Source organism: Mangifera indica, chromosome 19 (genome assembly GCF_011075055.1).
Source record: "Mangifera indica cultivar Alphonso chromosome 19, CATAS_Mindica_2.1, whole genome shotgun sequence".
Taxonomy (NCBI): domain Eukaryota; kingdom Viridiplantae; phylum Streptophyta; class Magnoliopsida; order Sapindales; family Anacardiaceae; genus Mangifera; species Mangifera indica.
Window position 1 is genome coordinate 10,476,614 of NC_058155.1, and position 19,843 is coordinate 10,496,456.

General features: G+C 35.3%; 2 protein-coding genes across 2 annotated transcripts; both read left to right on the forward strand.

Annotated features, from left to right (window-relative positions):
- The first annotated feature begins 288 nt into the window (after positions 1-288).
- Positions 289-4,065, forward strand: LOC123203587 (growth-regulating factor 1-like). Its single transcript, XM_044620020.1, has 4 exons — positions 289-902; positions 1,656-1,883; positions 2,255-2,621; positions 3,060-4,065. The coding sequence occupies exons 1-4, from the start codon at positions 515-517 to the stop codon at positions 3,868-3,870; spliced, it is 1,794 nt and encodes a 597-aa protein (XP_044475955.1). The 5' UTR covers positions 289-514; the 3' UTR covers positions 3,871-4,065.
- A 2,377-nt stretch (positions 4,066-6,442) lies between these two features.
- Positions 6,443-19,269, forward strand: LOC123203586 (pre-mRNA-processing protein 40A-like). The gene is made up of 27 exons (XM_044620019.1): positions 6,443-6,610; positions 7,185-7,250; positions 7,817-8,155; positions 8,234-8,422; positions 8,773-8,846; positions 8,929-8,998; positions 10,647-10,699; positions 10,837-10,894; positions 10,984-11,351; positions 11,448-11,520; positions 11,710-11,808; positions 11,934-12,002; positions 12,087-12,164; positions 12,358-12,444; positions 12,540-12,574; positions 12,660-12,765; positions 12,887-12,967; positions 13,069-13,215; positions 13,292-13,408; positions 13,574-13,672; positions 15,255-15,302; positions 15,375-15,467; positions 17,284-17,391; positions 17,638-17,702; positions 17,819-17,921; positions 18,379-18,669; positions 18,743-19,269. The coding sequence occupies exons 2-27, from the start codon at positions 7,218-7,220 to the stop codon at positions 18,875-18,877; spliced, it is 3,018 nt and encodes a 1,005-aa protein (XP_044475954.1). The 5' UTR covers positions 6,443-6,610; positions 7,185-7,217; the 3' UTR covers positions 18,878-19,269.
- The last annotated feature ends 574 nt before the right edge of the window (positions 19,270-19,843 follow it).

Here is a 19,843-nt window from a genome sequence, read left to right on the forward strand (position 1 = left end):
ATTTAAACTAAACTTATTTTCTCTAACTCACATAAATTTAATTTGAGCCTAACCATAAAATCCAACCATAATCAAAGCCACTGTTCATTCAAAATGCCAAATACTGTAAAACTCAAATGACAGACATACCCATCTTCAGTCTTGGACATTATATCATTGTCAGGGTGTTTTTGGTAAAATATGCCTTACTTCGACGTGAGGGAGATCTTGGGAAAGAAATTAAATAAATAAATAGAAAATTTGTTTTCTTGATAAGATAATTATATAAATAAGATTTAGTACTACAAGCTTTGTCCCGTCAGTTTCCTTCCCATTCTACTTCAGCCTCCTCAAGCCCATGTACACTATTAAAACAGAACCAGTTTCTGTTTAGCTTGAGATTCCTCTTAAACCTTATTTCCTTTAAAATGTCTCTCCCTTTACCCCATCAAGCTTCTCTATCTCTTACCAGTGAAGTAATTCTCTTGCTATCTTCGGTGTAGAGATTCTTTTGGGTTTGGTGTAGATTTCTTATATGGATTTTGGGATGGTTGGGTTTGACGCGTTAATAGGTTCAGATACAAGTAGTTTTGCTTCTCTTGTTTCAGATCCTGTAAACAAGGACAAATGGTCTGGATCTAATGGGCTACTGAAGCAGGAGCGATCCGGTAACAATGAAGATGACTGGAGGAGTTCGAAAGTGGGTAAAAGTGATGATTTTTCAGCCTCCAAGGCAATGTTGCTTCAGCAGAGAAACGACTCTTTACTGAGATCTAATTACACTCTCTTTGATGGTCAACAAGATCAAAAGATGCTCAGTTTCTCTTCTCCAAAATCAGATTCTCTTTCGCTGTATAGAAGCTCTGAAAATGTTACATTGCCTTACTATCAACTTGCATCGTCTGCTTATGGTAGAAACACAGGTATTTATTATGGGCGACATTGATACTTCCAGGAAGTCAAAGTTTGAAAATTTATTTTTTAAATCTCCTGTGGAAGAGCAAATGGTTCTTTGAGTTTGAGTTTAAATATTGCATGGAAGCTTTGATTTCTGGCTATGGTTCATTGTGACCGGTTTGTTGGGAAAATTAGGGACATGTTTTGTTTTGGTAAGAGCTGTGCTATTACTCGTCTGATTCTTGGTACCGATGGAGGGTCTTTTCATGGCTTTTGGATTTTAAGTCTTGTCAAAAAAAAAAAAAGCGAGAACTTCTTTCTTAAAAATCTTTGTCTTCCTGTTTGGGGGAGATTAGTTTTAACGGCAAATCAAACGCAGTAACATAGTGAAAACAATAGAAGAAAAATTATGTTGTGCAAGCAGGAAGAGCATGCAAGAACACCAACCTACCCAATCGTTGATTGATTTTCTTCCGTCTTTCTTTTTCTTTACCTTCTTTCTCTTTGATATCTTATGCTTTATCAAAGAGAAAAATTAGTGGCTGTTGCGGCGTCCTTAAATTTCGCAGACAAGTTTTGATCTTCTAAGTTTTCTGCCAGGCCAAGCCGCCAGGCATCTAGCTGTAACTTTTTTTCCTCATTTTTCTTCTGCTTCTGGGAAAAAAACGAAGACCCTTAAATATTCAGTTTTTGCTATAAAATGCCATACCTGGAAAAGTTTAGGCTTTTAAGCTACATGTTCCTCCGTTTTGACGTGATTTTGGGGATTTTTTTTCCAGGTTACAATTGCGGAAGCTTCAATGGTGCAAATATACATGGGGTTTTAGCGGCTGCCAGGGGACCATTCACTCCATCACAGCGGATGGAACTAGAACACCAGGCTTTGATCTACAAATATATTACTGCAAATGTGCCGATACCCTCGAACCTTCTCGTCCCTATCCGAAAAGCTTTTGATTCTACTGGCTTTTCTAGCTTTTCAGCCGGCCTTCTCCGACCCAATACAAGTAAGTTATCTTCTGTTCTTTAGAGATTTAAGATAGCCTGTCCTTCTGACATTGTCTATGAAAAATTTACATATATCTTTCAAAATGTTCATTATTGCTTCTTTACTTTATTTTGATAGTTTTTCGGTCTAAGTTCTAATCCTGAGAGTGTGCTTTGATCTTTTGTTGTGATAAGCTACAAACAAATATTGTTTTTTTATTTGCATTGAGGACATTCCTCGATAGTCTTACAATAATTATTAGCAGTTCCAATTACTTCATATTGATATCAGAGAGCGAATTTAGATCTTCCCTTTTGAAATTAAAGAATTGAAAGCAAATTAAAAGAACTCTCCTTTTTAATCATGTTCTCTATCTTGCGACATCTATAGTTGGATGGGGTTCATTCCATTTGGGATTCTCGAACAACACTGATCCTGAACCTGGAAGGTGTCGGAGAACTGATGGGAAGAAATGGCGGTGTTCAAGAGATGCAGTTGCTGATCAGAAGTACTGTGAGCGGCACATGAATAGGGGCCGCCATCGTTCAAGAAAGCCTGTGGAAGGCCAGTCAGGCCATTCCGCCGTTGCCACTACCACCTCCAACTCTTCCAAGTTGATTCCCACCACCTCTTCCGTGATGGGCCCTACTGGTGGCGGCGGTGCATCCAGCAGTCTTGCCACTGAGCACCAACAACAGCTCAAAACTTTGCAGCCTGGTGGTGTATCTAATCTCCCTGCAGCTGCACCCATGAATAAGTAAAGTTAAATTAACTTTTGGTTTTTAATCAGTCATTCTGGTAAATTGAATCGCATATGACATTTAGGTAGTTCTGATATGTTATGCTTTACAAGCACCCATATCCTTGTAGCATTTATTCCTTTCTGGGTTTCATTCTTGATATCACAATATGGCAGTGTGGTACCATTAGAAAAAATATATTTTTTGCTGCTTTTCTTTGTATTAGAATCTATTAGTTTATCTTTGTTGAGGTGAAAGTGACAGATCTAATGAGATGAATTTCTTCTATAAGATTATTTTGTATATATTTGTCAGAACTTCTAAAATTTTTATTTTTTCCAGGCTTATGATGACTGACTTAATGTTCTAATTCATTAATTGAATTTCATTTTATAGTGTTTTCATCAAGCCCATTAGTAATTGACTAATTTTTTTCATGGTTTATCATTGAGCAGGATTCTTCTAAATAAAGACATTGCGGATGAGAGAAAACAAGATTCGCCGGGGTTGTCAATGCTGTCTCCTGTTATAGATTTAAAATTTAAGGAGAACTCTTTCTTTATGTCAAAACAGCAAATCCCATTTGAAGAATCTTCACGGTCTGAGTTTGGATTTTTTTCGTCCAACTCCCTACTGAACCCTTCACATACAAGTCCATTGATGACTTGCAGAAACTTTGGTTCTTCTCAGGACCTGACTGACCAAGAAACCGAAACGCAGCATTCCCTTCGCCAATTCATGGATGAATGGCCTAAAAATCAGGTTAATCGATCAGCCATTTCCTGGCCTGAGATTGATATGCAGTCAGATAGAACCCAACTGTCCATTTCTATCCCCGTGACTTCGTCAGATTTCATGTCTTCCACTCCATCTCCCAACAATGATAAAGTCACACTATCACCACTCCGATTGTCGCGGGAGTTTGATCCAGTACAGATGGGACTGGGAGTGGGCAGTGTCCTCAATGAACCAAGCCAAAGGCAAGCGAATTGGATTCCGATCATCTGGGAATCTTCAATGGGAGGTCCTCTTGGTGAGGTTTTGCACAATACAAATAACACTAATGCCATAACCAACTGCAAGAACCCATCATCACTAAACCTCATGAGCGAGGACTGGGATAATAGTCCTCGACTATCTCCAACTGGAGTTTTACAGAAGACTGCATTTGGTTCAGTTTCAAATAGCAGTTCGGGTAGCAGCCCAAGAGCAGAGAACAACAAAACTCGTGAAGGTGCTAGCTTGTGCAATGAACTCCTTGGCTAAACACTTGTGAATTCTCCCTCATTGCTGACCTGCAATGACTCAACCGATAAAGATGATGAAAGATTTAAATGTCATATTTTGCTGGCAAATCTTGAACAACTAGTTTTGAAGGTTTTCAAATAGTTTGTTAAGTTTATTTAGTTCTGTAACCTGTATCTCTTGGTTTTCTTAGTAAAAGTGGAGACTTTTAACAAATCATTATTGAGCAGGCAAAGCAAACGCTGGTTTTAAGTCACAATATGGAATTGATTGAGTACGGGCTACAGTTTAATTTCCACTTCGTGGGCACATGTTTGGTGAGATATGTTTGAAAATAGAAGTATTTTAACAGCTGAGCAATCTTTGTGAATGGTGGGAAAAGTCTGCTGTGGCAGATGGGTCGTAAAAATACAATTCTATCTACCAAAATCTATGTGGGAAAAAAATAAAATTATCCAAAAAATCTCATCAATAAGCATCACTCAACCATTCTACGCCGTCTCTTGTGCCAACGGCATCTTCTTCTGTTCTTTTAGTTGTCAACAACTTGGTTGATCATTCTGTCGTCATCGAAAGAATTCTTTAATCATTTTATATATGGTATTTTTATAATCAAAGTGGGAAGAAATTTCTGTTCACAATCTTTGTTCATTTCAAACTTTGAATTCCGGGTGTCTTTATATTCTTCGTACTTACACATCGTAAATGATGAAAAAACAAATGAAATCAGTGATTATTTTATGGATAAAAGATGATTTTCAGAGATCATCAAATGGTGAGATCCATGGAGCTTAAATGTCAATATATGGAAAGATGTATATACCTAACCAATACTAGTTTTACTCATGACGATCAAATTAGTTATACCAACAACATTTACATCTTTTTCCACAGTTGAAAATTTTTCTATGTATTTGATATCCGCAGACAATTCAATTATCAGAAGCAATTTAGTCGTATAAGTAAATGTATCTAAAACCGAGTATTCGTCTCTTTTTTCTGGATGGTAACATTCAAACCTCTCATTATTCCTTAGTCAAATATAGAATGAGACGGCAAGAGTACAGATAATATATTCAATGCTTCCTAAATTTATCATCTCTTCTCAAACTCCAGTTCTCTTATATATACCTTCTATGACTTGGTCTTTTGTCTCCCCCGCCCCTTCACTGTCGTTACTCTTGAATTCTGTTTGAAAGCTAATACCAACCCCCCTTTACACGTTATGTATTACCAACCATAGCTCCTGGCTCTTCTACTTCCACCTTAAAAAGATGAACCGAATGAATAATAATGTTCACACACAAGAGAGAAGTGTGCCATTCGCTTGGGAGAACGAGCCCGGAGTGTCTAAGGTGATGGCAAATGAAAAGCAAGAGTGGCGAAGCCTTTCGTTAAGGCTACCTCCACCCCCTTGTCCCCAGGGCAGCGCCAGGTTTTCAGTTCACGATGACATACAAATCCCTCTTCCTCCATGTGCTTTTCAGCCTCCTTCAAGAAGTTCTTCTAAGAAAGCTCTTGATGAAGATCCCTTTTTTGTAGCTTTTAAGGAGTGCACCAAGACAACTACTACTGCAAAATCCAAGTTTGTTAAATTTATTAGTCAAATAAAAAGAGGGGTTTGTTTAATTTCTCTTGTTGGCATTCCTTGTAAGAAAGATGAAGAGAATTGATTTCATCGTGCATGGTCTGTATTATGAATTGTGATCTATTCTGTGGTTGATTTAGATTTTCAACACGCTTTGGTGGTTTACTGATGATGCTTGCAAGAAATTGCTTTCAATTCCTATTTGATCTTCTGAATCAATATGCAGTCAACTTTGATGACTATAAATTCACGTTCTCATTAATAATTTGATTATGCCTGCCAAGATAGCACGGCCACAGTCTTGGGTTATGTCTTCTTGGGTCTTTAACAGAACCAACCCATATGTTTTGTAGCCCAATTCATCACCCTAGATGGTGGCTCATCATATGTTAACACTGATTGATGATAAATTTGTTAGGTCTTTAACTAATGAAAAATTGTCTTGTACTATTACTTTTATTATTATAATTCTAAGTTGCTATAACTTCATGCAATATTAAATATATTTGCATTCATGAATTTGAATTTGGTAATGATACTATCGTTTAATATATATATATATATATATATATTTTTTTTTTTTTTCATTTTATAATTAGTACTTGTTTCTTAATATTTATCATTTTTATTTTTTTCCTTCAAACCCTTTTACTTAAATATTTTCTTGTCTAAGGTAAAAAAATACATGATTATATTTATAAATAAAATTTAAACAAATCTTTTTTCTTTATCTGATTTAATCCTAAATTTTGTTAGAAAAAATTTCTTAAATTTAAAAATACAGAATAAATACACAAAATAATATATAACATAGCCTTACAATGGTCTCCAAATTTCATACCGGACCAAAAAAAGAGAAAAATAATGGGCTATTCTCGGTCCACCCAAGTTAAATTCAAGCCCGATCTGTTTGTCGGATCACGCCGGTTAATGCTAACGAAATTTCTACATCCGAATAGGGTTATAATTGGAAAAGCGAAATAGTAAAGACGAACGATAAAATTTTGCCTGGCTCTTCAATCAAATTCCACGTTTCCGCCTGTTCTTGACTTCTTTCTTAAACCCTAAGACCTGACCCGAGCTACCGTAATACGGTGACAGATCTCAGCTTCAACGACTACATAATATTTATCACCACTCATTGTTCTCCGTATCTCCCCCTCGCTACAATCTGTAAGTATTGATTGCTTTATTTTTTTTATTTAGTGAAAAAAATTACCTGCTTGGTTTGCGGAGAGAAGATAAATTTGTAAATGTGGATAATTGAATTATAGTTTGCTTGAAATCTCAAAAATTTCAGGACTTGTTAACATTTTAATGTATTATAAGATAATTTGATTTCTTGATGAGAAGAATTGTATTGCAATATAGTGGTACTATCTGTTCCTATTTTTTGAATTGAATATTAGTGTCTGATATGTTATAGTTAATCTACTACGTAATTTAGGAGAATAACTGTTAAATAGTTTGACTGTCTAAGATTCTTTTGATATTGCTGTCGAACTTTGTTTAAAAGTAATTATAAAGCTTTTTGTACAGTGTCATTTTTTTAAGGATTATATTTATTGGCTTTTTTTTTTTTGTTAGAAGACGGTAGTGAATCGTTTAATATGATAACTTGATTAATTGGGATCTTTTAAGCTGCATTTTTTTCTATTGCTTTTTGCTTGTGGCTCTATAACAGAGAATTATTTTGCGGAGGTTTCTTGATTAGAGGATTTGAATAATGGCTGTCTGATATTTGCTGGTCCACGAGGAGGCTCGCCTATGTGCTGGAGAAATGTCCAATAATCCTCAATCCTCTGGAGCACAGGTATTTTAAACTCTCAAGAAGCTTCAGTTTGAGAAAAACCGCATATTTAAGTTTATGTGCGCATATTGCCACTTGGTGAATAATAATGACTGATTTGGGCCTAGCTATTGTTCCACGTAATAGATGATACATCAAACGTTTGTCAGTCTTGCTTTGTTTTAGGCTTTTTAATGAGTTGATTTTAAGTTGATTCAACTATTATGCATCTCTCAGAGGATCAATCCTGATTAGGTCGTTTAATATGACCTATTTTTTTAGATAAAGGTGAATGTTAACATATAGTTTTAATTTGACTAGTATTTTTGGTCAGCTCAAATCTGATTTCTAGAGATGAATGTAATCGCCTTTTCTTGATATTCCTTATATTAAATCTTTCCACACACGCATAAAGCTGATGATTTATCTAGCTCTGTGCATGTGCGTGCCTGCGTCTCTGTTTTTGGATTTTTCTACCTCCTGCAGTTGGATCCTTCAGTCCTCATAGTGTTGTTAGATACTTATCCATGCAAATAATTCTTTTGCCTCTTCATGTTTATGATGAGTGCATTTTGTGCCTTCTGCTATAGTTTCGACCAGTGCTTCCGACACAGCAAGGACAATCATTTATTCCTGCTATTGCACAACAGTTTCAGCCTGTTGGACAAGGTATTTCCTCTTCAAATGTTGTGATGCCAACCATACCAAGTCAGCAGGTGCAGTTTTCACAACCAATGCAGCGGTTTCCTCCAAGGCCGAATCAGCCTGTTCATGCTGTGCCTTCATCACAAGCTATACAAGGACCATATGTCCAAACTAATAGGCCTCTGACAGCTAGCCCAGCTCAGTCACAGCACCCAGCCTCAGCAATGAATACTCAGATGCCTGGCCTAGGTGCCCCTGGAATGTCGCTTTCTTCATCATATACTGTAAGATCTCACAGTCTAAGCAGTTTATTTTTCTGGAGTACCTTTTGCATTCCTTTTGATGGTTTTGCATTGTTTCAGTTTGTGCCATCTTCATACGGCCAGCTGCAGAATAATGCTGTTGGATCATCCCAGATCCAACCAATCCCTCAAATGCATGCACCTGTAGCCGGCCAATCGTGGGTGTCCCCTGCGAATCACAGTGCAGCACCTGTTACACCAGTACAACAGACTGGTCAACAGCCATCAGCTGCTTCTTCCACAGATACAGTTAGTATACTGAGTTATTGAAATGTGGGTGATTTGAACAGAATTGTTACACAACATGATTTTAGCAGTAGATAACCTCACAGGGGGTTTGTAATGTCTTTGTAATATATTTAGATTCAGTTGTGTTTTAGAGGTAGATAACCCAATAGGGTTAGTGGTGATATTTCATAAATTTATGTTAGATTCAATCATAATATCAGAGACTTGAGAAATTATTTTTGAAAATTTCTAACATATAGTTGTAAGTAGTTTATATTTTCATTTTTTTAGCATTACGCTTGTCAATTTTATTTTTGTTTTCCCTGTGTAATCTGTATATGGTTTAATTGTACCCTTTTATTGAATGCCAGCTAGCACAAGTTCCAAGTGGTACTCAGTCTTCATCCAGTGATTGGCAAGAGCACACATCGAGTGATGGGAGAAGGTAATTGTTTGGTGTATATTCTGGTAATACAGACATTATCTTTTCTTTACTTTCTCACTATCTGATACACATATTTTTCCAGGTATTATTATAATAAGAGGACTAAACAATCTAGTTGGGAGAAGCCTTTGGAATTGATGACACCGATTGAGGTGAGTTGTTGTTGTCTCTTTGAAATTTTTTTAAAATTGTTTAAGTTGGCTTCTAATTACCAGTCAATCATACCTTTCATATGCATCGGTATTTCGCATCTGTGTATTTGTGCAAACCATGTTCTCTTTAGTGGATGTTGACAATAGAAGCGATGATTGAATCGAGCAAAATTGTTTTATTTGAATTTTTCGTTTTCTTTGCATGTTTTTCCACTGGTTTGTAGACGTCATGGCAAGTCTGGAGAAATTTAACAACTGCAATATATGCTCATTGAAGGCGGGCTTTCACTTTCTCAAGGCAGGCAACATTTTGCTATTTACATCTTTTTTACAATTTAGGGAAAACTTAACTGCAATCGGTGTCTAAATGTGATTAATAAATGTTGAGTGGTAATGCTTGCTATTATTTGCTTCATTATTTGTGAAGCTTTGGGAGGAGGATACGATTTTTCACCTCCATCATGGAAGTTGTCTGCTTCTATGAGGATTTTCTTCATACACATGTTATTGTTATTTTTCTTTTGTTGTTTATTTCACATTTGCTTCCTGCTTGAATTATGTATCTGGTAAATGTGGTCATTCCATGATGCCTTTAGAGATCATTTTGTCTGTCGTTTGTTTGGTGGTATTGGAACAATTGTGTTTATCCATTCATAAGTGGGATCTTTGTGTTTCTCTTTTTACCCATTACATTGTGTTTGTGGGCTTTTATTTGCTTACAATAATTTTGATGTTTGTGTTTGTAAAAGAGTTCCTCAAGTATACACTATGCTACTGCTCTGCCATAATTTTACCATCTTCTGAATTTTGATGGTGGTCTTTAAGTCATTCATCGAATGCATCCTCCAATTCTTGTGTTTGTTGGTATATATAAAATCCAAAATCTTAGGGATAAGGGAGAATGTAAATTTGGAGAACAGAGGTTGATGTTACTTGATGATGCTGCACATGTTACATAAAGTATGATAGGGTTCTCTACATTATTGAAGGGAAATTGGATGTACTCTTGTTTTGCTTACATGAGAACATTGCTATATGTTCCAACATGTAATGTGGTTTTATAATTTTATGAGCAAGATCGCCTGTAGGTAGATCATTTGCGTTTGCTCGAATTGTATCACTATATGCCTTATGTGTAGTAAACCAAGGGCCTAGGGCCCTATAGAGGTCAGAAATTGGATTACTATTTTCTTATCTTCTATTACTTTTGATATGTTTCTGCTATTACCAACTGCCTTGCTTTTTTTTATGTGGATTGTATGGTATTTCCTGTTGGAAGTTTAATTTCCTGAAATAAAGTTATAGATTTGAGGTTGCCAAACAAATTGATAGAAATAATGAGTATTTGTTAACAATGGGAAAATTTCATATAGAGTCATTTTCCGTTCTTATTTTAAAGTTTTCACATAGCACCATTTGCTGTCAATAGACACTGGCATTAGTGTTGAAATCACTGGGTTCTAACAGATATGATTATTCTTTCCTTCTCTTCCAGTTTTCTAAACTCTTTTTAATGGACCTTCATGTGCACTTTTGTGTGCTTCCACACAGCGTACCACTTATCATTTGAACATGATATTTATTATTTATTTACATTTTCTCTCATATCACCTTCATATTTCGCTTGGTAATTATATTGTTATAACAGAGGGTGGACGCTTCAACTGTTTGGAAGGAATTTATGACTCCAGAGGGGAAAACGTGCGTTTAAACTTTAAACACTTTTTTCTGGTTAATATTTTTTCCTTTTCTTTTGCTCAGTAAGGTGTATTTTTGGATTTGTTTATGATTAGCTCTTAGTCCATGATATCTAACTAATCCATGAATTTGTTTTGCAGGTATTATTACAACAAAATTACAAAGCAGTCTAAGTGGTCAATACCTGAGGAACTGAAGGTTTTTTTTTTTTGGTGGTGTTCTATCCATTGTTTCTTTTACCTTGCCTTTTTGCATGTCTGATTTCTTTTCAAATTATTTGTTTCCAGTTAGCCAGGGAACAGGCCCAAGCGGCAGCTAGCCAGGTAACCCAATCAGAATTAGGAGTGAATTCTAACGGTTCTGCTGCTGTTGCTGTCTCCTCAGCTGAAACACCCAGTGCAGCTATTTCAATTAGCTCCAGTACTTCTTCGACTCTACTTGCCGTGGCCTCTAGCCCTGTTCAAGTTACACCTGTTGTTGCTGTGACTAATCTTTCCCCTGTTCTGGTTTCTGGATCATCAAACATTCCTGTTGCACAGTCTGCAGGAGCAACTGCCACTGTTGTACAGCCTTCAATGATGACTACATTAAATGTAGTTGGCTCAGGAAGTACTAATGTGCCTCCTGGTTCAGTCAATGCCAACACAAGTATAATGTATGTCATTTACTTCTGTCATTTGTAATGATTTCATATGGTACACAAATATAATCACGAATGGGGTGCTATCTTATGTGTTCTCAATAATTACAGTGGTGGATTTGGAAATGTCATGTCCCAAGATGCTGTAAATTCTGTGGATGGAGCTTCTACGCAGGATATTGAGGTTTGAGCAATTATTTTTGTAGCTGTTGAATTGGTGGATGTTTGAATATCATATTGCAGATGAAAACAAATTAATTTTTGAGTACTTTTCATCTGACAAATAAAATCAGCTTACAAGTTTTATGCAGTGCAGATTATCAAGCAAAACAAGGCTTCTTTAGTTGACTTATCTATGTTTTGTTATTGGCAGGAAGCAAAAAAAGGAATGGCAGTCGCTGGAAAAATTGATGTGACTCCTATGGAGGAGAAAACACCTGATGATGAACCTTTAGTTTTTGCCAATAAGCTGGTAATTTAAATACCTAGAAATATGTTTGTCATCAACCTTTATTTTCAAGAATTGGCAGACTATTCTGACATTCTCGGCATTGGTACCTTTCTTATTCGGTTAGTTGTTAATTCTTTTCTGTATAGGAGGCAAAAAGTGCTTTCAAAGCTCTTCTTGAATCTGCAAATGTGCAGTCTGATTGGACTTGGGAACAGGTTCTTTAGCTGTAGCTTTTTCCTAATCCTTTTATGTTTTGTCTATTGAAAAATACTTTTTATTGACATAGAAATTTTGTATAGGCAATGAGAGAGATTATTAATGACAAAAGATATGGAGCTCTGAAAACACTTGGTGAGCGTAAGCAAGCATTTAATGAGGTAAACTTTGAAAATTTACTGCAACAGTTGGCAATTAGTTCTTCTCTCCTTATTTTTGGTATAAATAGACAGGTTATATTGGGTTCAAATTATAGCTGAATGACCAATGTATACATGCTTTTTAAAGTTAATTTTATAAGTTAACCATATTTAATCTGATTCACAATTGCTCACATCTTATTATGTTTTTTAGTACTTGGGTCAAAGGAAAAAGCTGGAGGCTGAGGAGAGGCGAATGAGGCAGAAAAAAGCTAGAGAAGAATTCACAAAGATGCTTGCAGTATGTTCCATACAGCTCAGACTGACCTTATTTCTCTCCCCTCATATATTTGTTTGATTGATATGATGCTCCTTTTGGTGTCTGTTTTTCTGCAGGAGTCCAAGGAACTCACATCTTCTACTAAATGGAGGTTCAAATCTTCCCTTCGCTATTTGATCTTTTATTTTTCCTGTGGTCTTTATATGCTAAAGTAGTACTAAGCTTTACCTATGCAGCAAGGCTGTAACTATGTTTGAGAATGATGAACGGTTCAAGGCTGTTGAACGAGTTAGAGACCGGGAGGATCTTTTTGACAATTACATGGTGGAACTTAAGAGGAAGGTATACATTTTTTTATAACTAAACATGCATGCAGATCCAAAAAATGGGGTCATTAGAGTAGTTTGTACTGTTTGTTGCTTAGAATGCTAATCTTTCCAGTTTGGCATTGTTAATTATCCAGGAGAAGGAAAAGGCTGCGGAGGACCACAGACAGAATATAGCGGAGTACAGGAAATTTCTAGTATCATGTGATTTCATTAAGGTAGATTTTTTAAAATGAGGACTATAATCTGGTTTGTTTTCAGAAAATTTTGCCATGATCGATATTCTTGAATATCATCATGAATTGTTTTTCATTTGCAGGTGAACAGCCAGTGGCGAAAAGTTCAGGATCGCTTAGAAGATGATGAGAGGTGCTCATGCCTTGAAAAAATTGATCGCTTGCTGATTTTCCAGGATTACATACGTGATTTAGAGAAGGAAGAAGATGAACAAAAGAAGATACAGAAGGTAATATTCATCCAGAATGATGATTTTAATTCTTATTTAGCTTATTTCCTTATCTGTTTTTGTGACCAAATATAAGGAACAATTGAGGCGAACTGAGCGGAAAAACCGTGATGCATACCGGAAGATGATGGAAGAACATGTTGCTGAAGGAATTCTTACAGCCAAAACTCACTGGCGTGATTATTGTTTAAAGGTGCTTTATTTATTGTGTTTTGTCTAGGACAAAATCATTAAGAGCTGCTTAATATATCGGTTGAGTGGCAAGGAAATTTGGGACCACTGCCAGAAATATAGAGGAATTTTACCACGAGTATTAGGAGTTTTTTCTTTTGTTTTGTAATTTATTTTTTTATTGTAGGTTAAAGATTTCCCCCAATATCATGCTGTTGCATCAAATACCTCTGGCTCGACCCCAAAAGATTTGTTTGAGGATGTTGCCGAAGAATTGGAGAAGCAGGTAACCTTTTTAATGTGTATAGCAATGTCTGATAAAGTAACATTTTAACTCTTCTTGCACCTATCAAATGTAAACTTCTCTATCAAAACAAACTTTTATAACTGCTAATCACTGTGATGGTTGAAGGAAAAGTATATGTCCAAGGTTTTTGGTTCTTTGCAAGCCCCTCTTTTCTTTTCTTTTTTTTTTTTTTTTGGGTCAAGAGAGAATGGGAATCAATTCCCTAACCATGTGCTTTGACTGGTTGATTTATATAGCTTTTGGTTTCAGTTTGCTGGTGCCTTTTTCGCCCATTAAGTTGTAGACTTGTTAAGTTCTGCTTGAGTTATAAGATTCAAGGATTTGTTAAGTGAATACTTTTGAAACCAGACTACTGAGTGCCACGTATACGATACTGGTTTCTTGAGGCATCTCTTGGTCTATAATGTTTTTTATTTTCCAAAAAATTTGTTGCTTCCAACAAGTTGTGGAATTGTTATGTTGCAAGAGCTTAAACCAGTGCTATTTTCTCTTTCTAAAGCTAGGTTAGAAGCATTTTATTTTGCCCAAGAGCAGAATAATCAAGCCAAATTAGCATACAAATGAACTTGACTTATGGGGCTTAACCCGTTTTTTGTCCTTTTTTCAAAGAATGCATTAAAGTCATGATTTAAATTGTGTGCTTTTTTTTTCAAATTTCTTTATTTCTTTTTTTTTTATGGTCTAAAACCCATTTACCTAGTTTGCTTGACCAAGAGGATCTGTAACACATGTACTGTGTTGCGCATATAATATTCTCAAATACTAGTTGTAATTTTGTATGTTGCATATGCATATTGATTTTGGATTTCAAACATTATTCTCTCTATAACGGAAAAATAAATTGTATGCATTCTTGTGTGGCTCACAATTTTATCCTAGTTCTAGAATAATGTATCTTGGGGGTATGCATAATTCAATTCAAATCGTAAAACCGAATCGAATTGCTTAAAAATTATAGTTTGGTTTGGTTTGTAAAATGTTTTGATTTGAATTAAAAATTTTTCAAACCATTTTTTCAGTTTGAGTTGCGATTTGGGATTTTCAAATAAATTCAAATCGTAAACTATATTTGATAAAAATTTTTAGTAAGCAATTAGATATACAATTTTTTTCATATTTATTTTGTCATTTTCTTTACATGTATATTTTATATATATTTCATATTTATTTTACATGTTTATATTATATTATAAAAAATTATAATTCAATTAATTTTATTAAATTATATATATATTTAAAAGTTAATGATTTTAATTGGTTCAAATTGAAATTCAAATCAAACCAAATTGTATTTTTTTAATTTATTTTGGTTTGGAAATTTTTTGAACTATTTTTTTCAGTTTGGTTTGAAAAAAACTCAAACTGGACAAAATCAGACAATGCACCCCCCTAATGTATCTCCTTGATTAATGTTCCCAGTAACTCTACTGATGTTACTTGTATTGAATTACTAATTTGCAGTTTGTTTCAAGGTTATTGTTTTGCATGGAATCATGTGAATCTGCAAGTTTTCATGTTTTGATGCTGTCTAATTTTGTTATTTTTTATTTGTCGCTGACAGTATCATGAAGACAGAGCTCGTATAAAAGATGCAATGAAGTTAGGGAAGGTAAGGGCTATTAATCATGTGTTTTGTGGTCTTCTTACAATATAATCTTAATGATAATCATTCTTTTCTTAGGTTTCCATTGCCACAACATGGACATTTGAAGACTTCAAGGCTGCCGTTTCAGAAGATTTGGATGCTGTACAGATATCAGATATCAACTTCAAGGTATTTCTTTCTGGTGTAGTTGTGTTATATTCAGGTGCTTTCCAACGTCTAATCTATAAAAATTGTTATTTGAAATATAACCTCTTAAAAACCTGAGATCTGGGTTGGTTGATGGGTTCTGTTTAATGAAATGAATTTCTTTGCTTAAAATGAGATCTTAGCATGAACTGTGTGCAAGAAGTCATTTTATGTTCCCTTTTTATTCATAATCAGAAGTCTCTGATGCCTGAGTCTTGGTTAATTAGGCTGGTGTGTTGAAATATTGTTTGTTGTTCTTATTACCAAAGTGAAATGGTGTTTAGATGACAATCTTTATTTGGAAATGAAATGAAAATTTAACTAGACACTATCAGATGAAGCAATAAGGAGAAAAAATTTTGTTATATTTTTATAGGCCAAAGGACTATTTCCCACCCAAGGTATGCTGCAATGTCAAGTGTCTCCCCTTTATTTATGATAATACCAAATACCCACCCATCAGCAGTTAAAATTAATGGAACCCTAACCTTTTGAAATTTTATCTCATTTTGCCTCCCTAAACTTAAAAAACTAAAAATTTCCCCCAGCCTAAGTTTAAAAAAATGGCAGTTTCACCCTAGAGTTTCGTTTTGAAATCTTCGATGTCATCTCCTGCTCCCCCTCTCGAAGCATCCTCTCTCTCCGGCGGTCTCTTTCCTCCCATTGGACGTCCGATCGGTGTGGGAAGAGCAGTGGAAGATGAATAATTTCGTCGGGGAAGATGATTGTCTTCCCAGACAAAGACAATAGCTTTGTCTTCGCCTGGGAAGACGAAGATCGGACGTTCGACGTCGATCAGACTTTCAAATGGGAAGAAAGAGATCGTCGGAGGGAGAGGCTGCCGGCAATGGAGCCGGAGATTTGAAAACAAAATCTTAGGGTGAAACTGCCATTTTTTAAAGCTTAGGCCGGGGGAAACTTTTAGTTTTTAAAGTTTAGGGGGGCAAAAAGAGATTATATTTTAGTTTATTTTTAATATTATGGAGAAAATGACGATTTAACCCTTACTGCCGTTAATTTTAACTGCTGATGGGTGGGCATTTAGTGTTATCATAGATAAAGGGGTGACACTTGACATTGCAGCATACCTTGGGTGGGAAATAGTCCTTTGGCCTATTTTTATATACAAATTTAAGTTTGGCTTTATTTTATTGTAAAAGTCTGAAATCATGTGGTCCTTAAATTTTTGGATGATTTAAAGTTAACCAGTTGATAAAAGAGATTAGGTGAGGCAATACTGACATGCATGGCACGGTCTATTCCATTTACTTCGTTGAGGCGAGGTAATGCCATTGTTTTGAAAGGTTCCTGAGGATTGTCTGTTGGCACAGCTCCGAGAAGTCCCAAGTATTTAGTTGGTGTATGCTTCTCTAAACTTAGCTTGACGTTATCAACTAAACCTCGTGAGGATGCTGTACTTGTACATGTCATGCAAGATCAATTAGTCTCATTCGTTTCCTTTACTACTGTGTCATTTATTGGAACACTTGAAGTTTATTCTTCATTGGATTAATTTTTATGTTATCAAAATGCTTCACATGGGTTTTCTAATGCCCTGTATTTGCTAGTTTGTCTTGCTGAATTAGTCACTTCTTTTAGTATGATTAATTCAAGTTGATGATTTTCCAATAAGATTCTACAAAACAGCATTGCTATGGTATTATTCAAAGTTTACCTGCTTTTTTATGATGACTGATTTGAACAAGTAACTTATATTTGTTGGTTTTATATTTGATTATCCGCTATTTATCCTTATATAGTATCTTAAGCTGAAATTTGGTGATATTCTTTGCTGAAGCTTGTATATGAGGAGTTACTTGACAGAGCAAAGGAAAAGGAGGATAAAGAGGCTAAAAAGCGCCAGCGACTGGCTGATGACTTTACTAAACTACTGTATACTTACAAGGTTGGCAAAACTGCTTTCTTATATAGGAGCACGTCTGATTATAAGAATACTTAAGTTGATTCCTAAAACTTTTATCCTAAGTGATGTTTAAATTATTTGCAGTCTCCAAAGTTAAAGTTTCTTATAAAAGCCAAGGAAAAAAACTGATCTGGCACTGCCATATCTCATACCACATCATCATATCATCTACATGGCAGTTCTAAATCAGTCCTACTGCAAAATTTTTATTATTCTGCTGCCTTGCAGGAAATAACAGCGTCTTCTAATTGGGAGGAATCCAAACCGCTTTTTGAAGACAGCAACGAGTACAAGTATTGCATTTCTTTTATGATGGTTTTTACATGCTGGATTTTGGGATTTAATTAAATTTATGCTAAGCTATCTTTTTTTTCTGCGCTAATGTTTTTTTATTTACCTGCTTCTATAGCTCAATTGGGGAAGAGAGCTTTAGGAGACAGATCTTTGAGGAATACATTTCTCACTTGTTTGAAAAGGCTAAAGAAAAGGAACGCAGACGTGAGGAAGAAAAGGTACCTGATTTTTTGTTAATTGTGGTTGGTCGAATCTATTCTGTGCATTTGATATGGCTATTGTGCTCTTTTGTCCTAATAATTAATCTATTGGTGATCTTGTAATGGCATCCGATTCTTACAAATGAAAATTTGGACATCTTTGCCAGTTGAATGACTTTGACTGATCTTCTTTGCAAATTAATGAATGGCCTTGATTTGAAAGGATGTCATATTAAGTAGGTCTAAGAGTCTCAACCCCCTGCTGCAGATTGATGGGTTTACATGAGAGTTTTGAAAGACTACTGTTTCCAATTAGGTTCCTCTTTATTTAGATAAGTAGACTTTGATATTTTCTTCGGGTATTATGCACATATGTTACTAGTGCTCTCCCCTTTTTGATTTTTTGTAACATTTCTGGAGAATCAGAGGAATTGAAAGTTCTGTAATCCTGAAAATAATTACTTTCTGTATGCAGGCTAAAAAGGAGAAAGAGAAACGAAAGGAGAAAGAGAGAAAAGAGAAGGATAGAGAACGTGATAGAGAAAAGGGGAAAGAACGAACAAACAAAGATGATACAGATGGTGAAAATGTAGACCCTACTGATGGCCGTGGCCACAAAGAGGAGAAGAAAAAGGAAAAAGACAAAGATAGGAAACATCGGAAACGACATCAAAGTACTGCTGATGATGTGAGCTCGGACAGGGATGAAAGAGAAGATTCCAAAAGGTCCCGCAGACATGGTAGTGACCGTAAAAAATCTAGAAAGGTATATATATTTGTTTATGATTATATGGCTAACTCGTGCTGAAAGTTATTAATTTTCTTCTGAATCCTGGCAGCATACATATACACCTGAGTCAGACAGTGAAAGTTGGCATAAAAGACACAAAAGAGACCATCGGGATGGTTCCCGTAGAAATAGCGGTTATGAAGAGCTTGAAGATGGGGAGCTTGGTGAGGAAAGTGAAATATAGTTTGCTGTTTCCCGGTAACCAAAATAACTAACTAATATGCATCTCAACCTTTTATGATTATTTGAAAATTCCATCAGACAATTTAACGATGTATAAGTTTCGGTTAAAATGATAATTTTGTTGATCGATGAAGTAGGGGTTCACTGAGAGAACTGCTTCATTAACAGGATGCACAAAATATTGCTTTATTAATTTTGTTTTAGAAACATTAGTTAGGAACACTGTTCAAGAGCAAAATATGTTAAGATCTTGTTGTATTGCAGAGAATAATCCCATGAAAGGAGTATTATGGGTTTGTGAAAAGGGATGTCAGAATTGAGTTGAACCTTGGTTGCCTTTGAAGGTAAAGCAATTGTTTTATTGTAATTCTAAAAATGTTTCTATTGTTGCAATTTTGAGCAGCAGTTATAATTTTCCACTAAAGAAAATCCTAGATATGTTGATGAGGTACAACTGTTATGGGTTAAATTGGAAATGAAAAATCATGTTTCTTGAGGAGGATAACAAACTTTCCCTGTATCTTAACCTACAACAGTATATTTCTCTCTTGTAACAAGAAACTATAGTTGAATGAGATAGTCTTTTCATGATTAAATTGATTATACCAAGTAGTTGAAACTTTGAGTCCAATGATTAGTCTTTTAATAATTATATTAGATAAGTGAAGTTTGAATTTGATATGTTACTTATGGAATTTGAATTCATGCTTTTATATTGGTGGAATTTGAATTCATGTTTTTATGCATGGGATTCCTTTTCTTTACCACTTAACACATTAATTTGAGTAAAAGATAAAATTGGGAAATTGGTTTAAAAGGGTCTTGTCAGTGTGGGCGGGCATTAGTTTTCAAATCAATGTTGGTCCCCGGGGAACAAATGCTAATTTAGCAGTCACTGGAGAGAGTACCGCCACCCACATGTCGACTTATTTTTAGCCAAAGTTTTATTTTTGGTGGTTTAAACATC